This window comes from Liolophura sinensis, chromosome 1 (assembly GCF_032854445.1).
Source record: "Liolophura sinensis isolate JHLJ2023 chromosome 1, CUHK_Ljap_v2, whole genome shotgun sequence".
In the NCBI taxonomy this organism is placed as follows: domain Eukaryota; kingdom Metazoa; phylum Mollusca; class Polyplacophora; order Chitonida; family Chitonidae; genus Liolophura; species Liolophura sinensis.
In genome coordinates this window covers 75,615,745-75,627,379 of record NC_088295.1, presented here as the reverse complement: position 1 = coordinate 75,627,379, position 11,635 = coordinate 75,615,745, and the positions used below count along the sequence as shown (strand labels likewise).

At 41.4% G+C, this 11,635-nt stretch overlaps 1 protein-coding gene across 1 annotated transcript; it reads left to right on the top strand.

The window, feature by feature from the left end:
* Positions 1–1,557: 1,557 nt before the first annotated feature.
* Positions 1,558–3,666, top strand: LOC135464031 (uncharacterized). The gene is made up of 4 exons (XM_064741510.1): positions 1,558–1,648; positions 2,314–2,493; positions 3,009–3,143; positions 3,479–3,666. The coding sequence occupies exons 1-4, from the start codon at positions 1,558–1,560 to the stop codon at positions 3,664–3,666; spliced, it is 594 nt and encodes a 197-aa protein (XP_064597580.1).
* Positions 3,667–11,635: the final 7,969 nt, after the last annotated feature.

Here is an 11,635-nt window from a genome sequence, read left to right as displayed (position 1 = left end):
GTTGGACCAGTGCAAAATAATTCACTTAAAGTGTGGCACTTTACCCTATTGACAAGTAAATAGGCTAATTGTTTATTGTGAATCGTGTGTGACCCAGACCATCTCAATTCATTGCCATCTCAAAGTGGTCCCGTCGTCTGTTCCTAGCGCCAAGTCGGACACCATGTCTCACTTTCCACAATAAGGCAATTTACTTTCACTGATTGTGTAATAAGCACCACATTACGTTCTGCGCGGGCTTATGTTATATTAGAGGTGTAATGTGATTATATTTATTCGAGCACTGACATACAATTTTTTTTATCAACGAAGTTGGATTTATCATACATGCAACAAAATAATAAAAAAAACAAAAACAAACAATCAGTCGGGGAAATTGTCAAAGAATGTTTATAAGTAGGGACAGGTACAGGTTTAAAAGCGACAGCGGTGAGTCTATTTTACTCAAATAGATACAGGTATTGTTATTGGTAATACTTTCCGTGTATATAGTCTTGGGTGGCGACCAGAACGTTGTAAATGACAGAGTGACTTGCAAATATTGTAATGAAAACAAAGAAATTTGAACGATGGGGTTTTCTGTATCGAATCAAGTGTCTGTGTGCGCAGATGATTTCGGGGCTGCATATAAGACCACATGAATATTTCGCTCAGTTACTGTACACATGTCATGCAATCTGCCATATATTTTGGTTGAAAACTTTTTTCCATTATTTTGCTCTCTTTCTATAAACATATGCATGCAGGTGGTTGAGATGGTGCATAAATTTGTTGTGCATTTTGTCTTCAACTTTTGTAAATGTTTAACGAACATGTTCATCCTGAAATGAGCAACAAGCCAAAGGATTTTATTTATCATTGGAATTTTCCGCAGAATTTTGTTCTTTGCGTTCTGCTATCATAACTTTGGCCCAAACTGACTATTGCGTTGTAAGTCTGTAAGTGTAGCCCTGAAATGAGCAGATCAGTGGCACGCTGATCACACCAACATGGCGGGGATTACCGCAATCATTCCCCTTAGATCTTAGATTATCTATTGTTTTAAGATGAACAGGGCTTTCCTATGTCTTCTGAAACAAAGCGTTTCCAGACGCACGCTGAAAGAATTTATCACACGTACATAATTAGTCGTGGGGCACTCTACTTCCGGGTCATCTATCAGGACGTCTCACCTGAGGTGTTGGTCGAAGCCAGGTAAAACAATGAAGGATTAGCGAATGTGAGATTAACTAAGACAGGCGAACACCACCCGTGGGTAGAAAATGGGGGTAAGGCGTTTGTCCTACCCTATCTCCACTCCTGCACTAGTGATCATTGATCAACATTGTCACCCCTCATTGCTAATAACACAAACAGTGGCGGGGGCTAATTAACAGCCATATACTATAGCCCTCCTCCCTCACCACCACGCACAACCAAACTGCTGATACAGTCACGTGCTGCGCATAGGTGTATATAAAACAGACAGACTACCTTCAGTTCATATCAACTTCTGACTTCACTTCGCTACACTTCTCTCCACCTTGCCTTCGAACTCGCTGCCACACGGCCACAACCATGGGGAAAATCTTGTCACGCCTTCAGGAGATATTTGGGGAATTTCATCTCACCCCAGCAAGACTCATCATGGTCGGACTGGACGGTGCAGGTGGGTTGCGAGTAATCTCAATAAGCTACACGTAAAGCTTTTTTCTACATAGCCTCGCCACAATATAGCTATAAAATGTTGACAAAGTGGCATTTAACCATACTCATTCATTCTTGAACTTAGTGAACTTCATTAAACAGTTGGTAATATCATGGCAATGGAATTCGCACGTTTTCTTTTTTATGTAGGAAACCCACTTAAAGGGACACTAAATATGCATTTTTATGTAGAAAACCCACTTTAAGTAATTTATATAATTATGCATTTTTATGTAGTCGTGAAATAAAGTCACTTTTATAATTGTGCAGACATTTCATGAACACTTCCCTCGATAATGCCTGAGTACTATTCACTATTGTGCTATGTGAAAGAACTAAAGGGAGGCTTGATTCCAGCTTCTTAATTCCGCTCAGACAATTGATGTGATTGGTGCTGTACGCGGTAATCAAGAATGTTTCCCTTATACGACGGCGCCCATTATTAAGGTGGCTGAAAACCGGACATAGCCCGGAGCAAACCTACAACCATCCACAAAGACTGAAACCATGCACAATATATAACTTTTATCATGCACTGGAACAAGAATTTCAGTCATAAGTTATTGTTTAATTACATGTGTTGATAATTTGACCATCGACTTAAGGACAATTGAATTTTTTTTTCAGGTAAAACCACGATCCTTTACAAGATCAAACTAGATGACGAGGACATCGAGACTTTACCGACTGTCGGCTTCAACGTGGAGACCGTAACAGTCTGCAAGAACGTCACGTTCACCGTGTGGGACGTCGGTGGCCAGGAGAAGCTCAGAAGATTGTGGAGCATGTATTTCAAGGGCTCTCATGGTAAGTTCACTAACGTTACCTTCATATTTAGCCCATGCCGCCGTGGGGATAGGATATTTTTCGGAGGACATTTTGACAAGCATGTATTATACGACAAAATGTGTGCATGGTGCTTTCTATATAAGTAAAATATTGTGCAGAAATAAACAGATCAAAAATAAATCAAAAGCAGATATGTTATCATTGAAGTCATATTTGTGACACAGTCAAGATAGAAAACTCTGAAGATAGAAGCCAATCAGCACACCAATTAAAATTACTGCATTGCATGGGTTTTTTTAAAACATAGTTAAAAATGATCAGGTTTTGGTCAGTATGTTTTTCGCTGATGGTCAGCATTTGTTGCTAATGTTTGACAACGAAAACGACTTTTGTTATAGTATACAATATTATTACCGATACTATTTGCTTTATACGGATGTTGACTCCGAAGTGATTTGTTACACGATTAAGCGATAGGATAGCCTGTAAACCGCGGTTTTGACATATTGTGACGTTTTCCATGGTGTTTGTAGGAATTCTGTTTGTGGTAGACAGTTCGGACAAAGAGAGAATGACGGAGGCACGAGACGAGCTTCAGAAGATTTGCAAGGCCGAGGAGCTGAAAGGCGTGCCCATGATAGTCATCGCTAACAAACAGGACGTAAAAGGTGGATGGGGTTTTAAATGACTATAGAGTGCTTTCATGCACTTTCATTTATTTATTTGACTTGGGTTTAAGTCCAAATTAACGATTTTCATGATGACGTTCAGGTTTGGATGGACGAAAGCGAACAGTTCAAGATAAAAACACCACGCTTGTCCAACTATACATGAACGACAAACATTACAATAACGTCCCATATAACCATTGTTCCCGGTAACCAGTATACGTGTATATACTCACATACGTACGTATTGCTACTGCAGCACTAGGGTACTAATGCTTCCACGATAAACTTTGCACTTAAAACATGTTAATTACCCTTAATTTTTACATTTTCAGGCGCCATGTCAACGTCCAAGGTCGCTGATTGGTTGAATCTTGGCAAGATTAAAGATCGCTATTGGTGTGTCCAGGGCGCATGTGCAACCCGAGGTGAAGGCCTGATCGAATCCATGACAACAATGGCTACTCTCGTTAAGAATTACAAGAAGAACAGCAGTAAATGGAAAAAGTCCAACTACATCTGAGACACTGCTGAAATGCCGACTCTTCTTGACAGTGACTCATAGATTACTAGTGCTTTTAGTTGAGTAGTCATTTACTCTGCTTTTATTGTGAAACTCGCTGTTTTATGTGCTATTGAAAAAAACCAAGTGCTTCTTGTTTACGAATGTAAACAATGTACATACTGTAACTATAACTTTACGTATTTGTGAATAAAGTACACGTATTTGCATTATGTGTTTTTTATATTTGTTGTAAATTTGTATAAATGTACAGATAGCGTTTTCTGACCATCAAGATGGACTAAAGTGTCTTACTTTAAAATTCCTTGACATTAACATGTCCACTCCACAATCACTGCACAGTTCCTTGATGGAAAAGGTCTCAACCAAGTTCGAGCTCGTGATACCCGAAATCACGTGCGCTCAGAGCGTTCTTTTTGTGTCCTTTTCAGTTGGTTTATGAAGACTGAAATTGTGAATACAGATACATGTTATAGTTTTCGGTCTGTTTAAGTCGCCAGAACTCTTCTACCACAGCCAAAAAATATTGCCTATAGTTTATGGCATATTCCAACACATGAGTACAAATGGACTTTTTAACCTGTGTCATAAGAGGGCAAAATGGCGTTTATAAATGTCATGTTTATGTGTCATAAAAGGGCAAAATGGCGTTAAAAGGTAAGATTTTGTGATCTTCATGCAGATTTTTCGTCAGCTATTAGAGAACAATTTTGCTTGGGTGGGCTGGGTCTGTTCATAGCGGCTCTAAATTTTTGACCACGCTCCAAGCTTTTTGCTTGCAAAGTTCCGATCGCTGTCGATGTGCACAAGCAGACTGTGTTACGTGTATGACGCACACTTATTATTTTACTTAATTCCTCACCCCGTACGGCAGAATGTTACACTTACGTTCATGCGTAGTAGAAAGCGGTGGATGTGGGAAGCAGAGCGGTGAATGATAAATATCAGTTGTGACTCATAAAACGCTCTTTATTACTCTTTATTAGAGCGGGCTAGTTTTATTTATTTCTTTTTCTTGTTTGGGTGCGATGACAAGCAAGTCAGGCGGCTTTTCAAAATTTGAAAATTCATCACCTATATAAGAAGGTGGTGAATTTAATGAGAAAAACCATCTTTGCCCTTAACTAACGCACATTTTTACATGTGACTTACAAACTTTCGCCGGTCAAGCGTGCTATTGATTTACATGTACGCTTACCTAAACTGCCTTCCAAACATTTATTACCACTATATACTGGTTTACCAGTATAAAAAAAAAAACGCTTGTGGTAATATGTTACCAAAACGAGAAAGTACCCAGCCGTGCCAAAGGGACATCACTCACAGTCGCGTGAATAGCTGACACCTTGTGCCCTCTCGCCAAGAAAAATGCACCCAACACATCCAATGTCCCGCCACCTCTTCTCGTGACAAAGTTACTTTTCACTCCATTCCAGGAGAAAGCAACTGTGGCGTCATGACGTCACAGAAAGATTGAACATGTGCAACTAATGTCAGGGACATTCGGTATATATACATAAACTCTGTCAAAAAAGAAACGCAACCCCCGTATTTTAGAGATTTTAATATTTAGTTCTAGGACGGCACAACTTTTTTCTTATTGAAGACAGAAGTCAGAAATTTGGCAGAATAATAATCAAGATAGTCATGTTTAAAACTGTCTTTTCAAAAGTCATCTCACAGACACCAGTTGCTCACAAGAGGGCGTCTTCCTCAGTATCTTGTATGACCACCACGAGCTGTAATCACTGCACGGCATCTCCTTGGACAAGAACGGATAGGACGCCGGATTCTCTCCTGGGGAATGGCCCTCCACTCCTCCTGTAACGCAACGGCGAGCTGTTGAAGCGTCTGTGGCGGTGGCTGACGTTGACGCACGTGTCGATCCAGAGTATCCCACAGGTGTTCAATAGGGTTGAGGTCTGGTGATTTAGAGGGCCACGGCAAGACATTGACGTTGGAATCCTGCAGAAAGTTCATTGTTGCACGTGCAGTATGACGCCTGGCGTTGTCCTGTTGAAAAAGCTGTGTCTGTCGGTCAATAATCGGGAGAAGGTGAGGCTGTAACACGTGGTTGATGTAACGTTGGGCTGTCGGGCTCCCTGGAACGATCACCAAGTCTGATTTCTGGTTGTATGAGATGGCTCCCCAAACCATAACACTGCCTCCGCCAAATCTGTCCACTTGCCGGACGCAGATGGGCGCAAAGCGTTCATGACGTCTCCCATACACACGCTGTCTTCCGTCGTGACGTGTCAAAAGAAAACGGGATTCATCAGAAAACCAGATGCGCCTCCAGTTTTGTAAAGTCCATATCCTTACGTTGTTGCACCACCTGAGTGGTAGGCGTGGATGTAAGGGGCGTAGTACAGGTCCAACAACTGGTCTACAGGCACGTAAACCCGCTTCTTTCAAACGGTTCCTAATCGTTTGAGCCGACATTCTCCTCAAACCTGGTATTAGTGTGGCAGTCACGGTTGGTAGGGCATGCCGATTACGCAGGTGAAGGACCCGGATGTACCGATCTTGAAGCGGGGTCGTGATTCTTGGCCTTCCACTTCTCGGGCGATCGTTGGTCGAATTAAAGTTGTTGTAACGGCTCCAAAGTCGGGATATCGTTGTTTTGTGAACATTTAGGTGTCGTGCAATAGTACCAAAACTTTCTCCGGCTTGAAGACGACCAATGGCGATATTTCGGTCGGCAGCACTCAGTCGCGGCATTTTACCGACTGCCTTTTGTCGACGAATATTTGAATAAAATACGAAAGCACATGGGTTTTTATACACCCCCACACTATAACTGCCATTGACATGATTTGCATGTGAATGGTTCTGTGTGCGACGTCAACAGGGTCAGTCCATGCGTTGTGACGTCATAAGCAATAAAATACACTTAGGAGAGAAAAAGCAGTTGTTTAGATGGTAATCTTCATTAAAAACGTGTATAATTTCATTACATTTGGCTAAAATTTAGTTTGGAAGCAATAACTTTATTCGAACGAATTTTTGATATCCGAGGACAGGGGTTGCGTTTCTTTTTTGACAGAGTTTATATTTGTAACAGTACTGCTTATGTTTGGCCAATTGCGGATGATAAAGCCCCCCCCTCCCCCCGCCTTCCCCGAGGCTATGCCCGGTTCCTACCAGCATAATGCTCGCGGCAGTCAGACCACTGAAATTTTCTTGAGTACGGAGTAAAACACCAATCAAATAAATAAGCCAATCAATGTTCCTTCATCCCTGTAGTTTATTTATTTGGTTATTTGATTGGTCTTTTACGCTGTACTCAAGAATATTTCACTCATACGACGGCGGCCAGCATTATGGTGGGAGGAAACCGGGCAGAGCCTGGAGGAGACCCACGACCATCCGCAGGTTGCTGACACACCTTCCCACGTACGGCCGGAGAGGAAGCCAGCATGAGCTGGACTTGAACTCACAGCGACCGCATTGTCATCCCTTTAGTTAATTGAGGAGTTATTGATAACTGTAAATTTCCCACTTGCGTGTTGGTAACGTATATCGTATTTATTTATTTATTTGATTGGTGTTTTACACCGTACTCAAGAATATTTCACTTATACTAGCATTATGGTAAGAAGAAACGGTGACGTTTAGTAAGCCTGTCTCGCACTGTAACTGGCTCAAGTTAAATTAATACCTATCCAGGTACCAGGGCGGTGAGAAACTTTAACTTCTTGCAAAATAGATGTACTGCGTTCCAGTAGTAGGTGCTGGTGTCATTATAAAGGTAATTTACGTATGTCTAAAAACAATCGGATACAACCCGACACTGACAAGTACGTTAGGTTAAGTCGCTGATAGACGGATAAACTTGGCAGTTTGTAGTCTTATTTGTTATAAGAAGCCATTTCACCGCCTGTTTATGTGGTGGCACACGTGCTGCTGTCAGAGTAAAATCCCCCGCAGCCGAGTTCTTGGTCGGCCAGTATGGTTTATTATGTGGCGAGGACAATTAGACTACGCCTGGTTTATAGATATCATTATCTGAGTGTGATTTGGTTGCGTAAGACGAGCGCAGGCAATTGTAGTTCATGTTACGCGCATTGTTACACTGGGGATCAGGACCTAATTACTTAAGTCCTGCCGTTTTTCTGGAATGTCATTCTTCACTTTTAGGGTGTTAAGTCTTTTTTCACTATTAGTCGGCTATTCTTGGTGTAAAGTTGTATACTTGGTACGCAAAAAAAGGAAATTCTCTAACCTATCAGGTATCAGTTTTATTGATCAAGTTTAAAATTTTTGGAGAGAGAACACATGGTCTCAGGTCGAAATGTGTCGGCCAGCAACTTCCCCTTGGAGCTGTAAACCTCCCAGCACTAGATCTTGGACCTTCAGTTTAAGTCAACATTATTAGGGCATCTTACTCACGGGCTGGGCAAAATGTGCATCAATGGTTACTGACCATGGAATGTTGGGGTTGTTTTACAGCATGAAACGTAAAGATTGTCGCTCATGGAAAATTAATAGGAGTCTGATGCCACTTACAGATCTCAGACCTTCGGAATGTTTGGTTGAACAAAGGGGAGATAATAACCAAGGGCAACTGATTTCAAGATCGAACCGCGTTGTCTCCCCTGTGACCAGAGCGGAAAAATGCAGAAAACTAACTGGCAAATTGAAAATATGGCCTTTCAAGTGGATTGTTTCATACTTGAATTGGCTTGCTAAGCTTTGTTAACTTTATATTTGGACCTAAGGTATTGGTCGTTGTTGATAATTGATGGTTCTAACAGTTGACAGACTTTATTGAGAACTACTCAAAGCGTCTGTCTGACACTGATAAAGGTCTATGCCACTTAGTCCATGGCTGGGCGTTTTCAGTCGATAATCCCAAGCCTCATTTTCCAAACAGACTAAATAGCGATTTCCAAGAAGAAATATGTAAGAAATAATCATAGATATAGTAAATATGGGTAGTAACATAGAAGACAAAATCAGTATATAGTTGTCAGTGATGTAGGGGAAGAGAGTTTAAATCTGCGGGGATAAAGACCACTCTGTCCACCTACGAAAAAAGTGGGCTGACTGGTGTCTGGTCAGACGAACCCGCTAACGTAATCTAACGGACCTCTGAAATGATGGCTTCTTGGTATTTTGATTTCACTTATAGTCACAACCCTTTAACTGTGACATTTGCCTCTCACCACCGAAGGACCATGGCTTAAGGCATGTAGCAGAAACTGGGGGTTTGTGTCAAACAGCTTCATTAATTCTTCATGTCATGTCTAGTATATTTGTCTCACGAGTGGCGACGCCAGTTTGTGGTTTTCGATGGGTGACCCAAGTATTAATGATGATTTATAGATTAATGGAGCGAAAGTTATATATAAATATACAGGGTATGGCGATATTGGCACTGTATCCGATTGCAATTTGAAATTAATAAGCCTGGAATTGAACATGGTTGGACAAGGGCTGGTGTAGATGCTCGCAACTGAGACTATCAATGCTATAAACTACAACACAGTGTGTCTGCAGGACACTCTAACTGGGGTAAATTACTCTAATTCAGGTAAAAGCACAAGCTGACTGGTATTCCCCTGGTTAAATATGACCATTTGTCAATTATCACACCGTCGTCGCTGCTATTGTTTATGCTGTACGTCTTTTATTATATTACATTACGTTGAGCTTTATTTAAATTGTGGATTAGACAATGGATAACTGCATACGTGTTCACTATATACCACGGACCTCAAGCACACAAGTCAAGCTCACTATATACCACGGACCTCAAGCACACAGGTCAAGCCCACTATATACCACGGACTTCAAGCACACAGGTCCAGCTCACTATATACCACGGACCTCAAGCACACAGGTCAAGCTCACTATATACCACGGACCTCAAGCACACAGGTCAAGCCCACTATATACCACGGACTTCAAGCACACAGGTCAAGCTCACTATACACCACGGACCTCAAGCATACAGGTCAAGCTCACTATGTACCACGGACCTCAAGCACACAGGTCAAGCTCACTATATACCACGGACCTCAAGAACACAGGTCTAACTTAAATACATTGCCTGCGCCATTTAATGACATTACCGGCACTGTTTGTGAAATCTTTATTCTTAGTGTGGTTACGAGTTTTTATTTGTTTGCTTCATCACGCTTTCATTTACCTTGTAACTACAACTCCTTCACATACAAGCGATTTCAAATAACACTACAAACAATGCGAACTTTCCGTCTAACTAACGATGATGTTAGGCTATGCACGATTTCATTGTTCAGTGATCCACACGGTTGATGTTTTGATTGAGTAGAAATGTGGGTCATAATTTCAAACGATCAACCGCACTCTTGACAGAACTTGACAGATTAAATTCCCATATTGTCTTTCTCAGTAGCTTAACATTCTCTCTCTGTGTGTGGAGGTGAGAGGCGGGGAGGGGGGGGTCCTCTTTCTATGGATGTAATTATTGTACTAAAGTTATTAATACTCGCTTAGCTGACACGAGTTGTCGTAAAAACTTGTCGTATTGAACGAATATTCGAACAAAAGTAGTTCCAGACCAACGACTGGAGTTATCTGCGAAAACCTAGAAAAATGCTTCACAGATTCCATAGTAATAAACACCTGTATGATTAAAACATAATTGTTTTCAATTTCTCTGCTCTCATTGTTCTTGGGCCCTTTTATGACAATAATCACTCTATGATGCACAGTAGACCATTTTCGTCTCACGGCCACTTCTCTTCCATTATAATGGTATGCAAGTTTTGAAGGGGAAAGTTCATCAGTAACTTATTAAAGGCCGGGGGGGGTGGGTGGGGGGGGGTTAACTAGAACACTCCGCCTGGTTTCCTTCACCCCGTAATATAAATGAAAATATCTGGAGTATATATGGCGTAGAACAACAATCAAACAAATTGGGGTAAGACCATGTCCATTTTGAAAAACTAGATAAAATAGCTGTTAACCTCTCTTTGACATTGAACGTGGGAGAAAACCTTAAAAGGAAAGACTACATCAAAGGTATATATGTATCAAAAGTTTCAAAAAACTCGAAAAGTGTTCCGTTTATTTTGGTGATGTTGTATAACCAAGATACTGCAGTTCAAAGTAAAACATCGAAAGCACCGTTATGTTATCAATTTAACCAATCAGGCGCGAGTTATTTCTATAACCCGTGAACACACTTATTTCCGTTTTGACGTCACGCTCTTTTACCATAGAGACTGAAGAAAGGATATAGGACTGACGCGACATGGCGCTTATCCAATGGCTCCGTAAGAACAACAGATTATGAAAGTTAAATTAGGAAGTTAATTTGTACATCTCTTGCTGGCTACATCCCCGGTCGTATGTGGGAGGTCTTCCAGCAAGCTGTGGATGGTCATGGGTTTCCCTAAGGCTCTGTTCACTTTCTTCCCATCATGATGCTGGTTGCCGTCGCATAATTGAAATATTATAAAGTATATACGACGTAAACACCGATCATATGATAACAATAACATAATAATAAACCAAGCAGGTCAGGGAAAAAATGTCTGTTTCTTGCCCTAGGTGGGTCAGATAACTTTAATTTCTGTAGATCATTTTTGTCATTTCCTTTTAAATATGTCCAGAATAAGCTTATGCGAAAGATTCTCGGTGGTGTATACAGGTCAAAGTGCAGCGCGTGGTTCACATGAAGTTGATCAACAGCCATTGGTCGTTATGTCGCCTGTGTGTCCCGCTGTCTCCGGGGATAGTACATCAAGATGTTCACAGTGGTAAGCCCCGATGTACTTTTGGTCGTCCGTGTCTAGTTTCTATCATTAATGCATTCCCGTCAAACGACCCTCGTTTGCACATCCACCCGATATTGGAACAATAGATGGATCTTGCCGAAAAGAACACAGTGTGTGGCTTTCAATTCCCTATCGAGCCGTTGCTCTAAACAACGTTGTAGACGGGCGGGCCAAGCAAGGCGACCTTTCATGAGATGTAT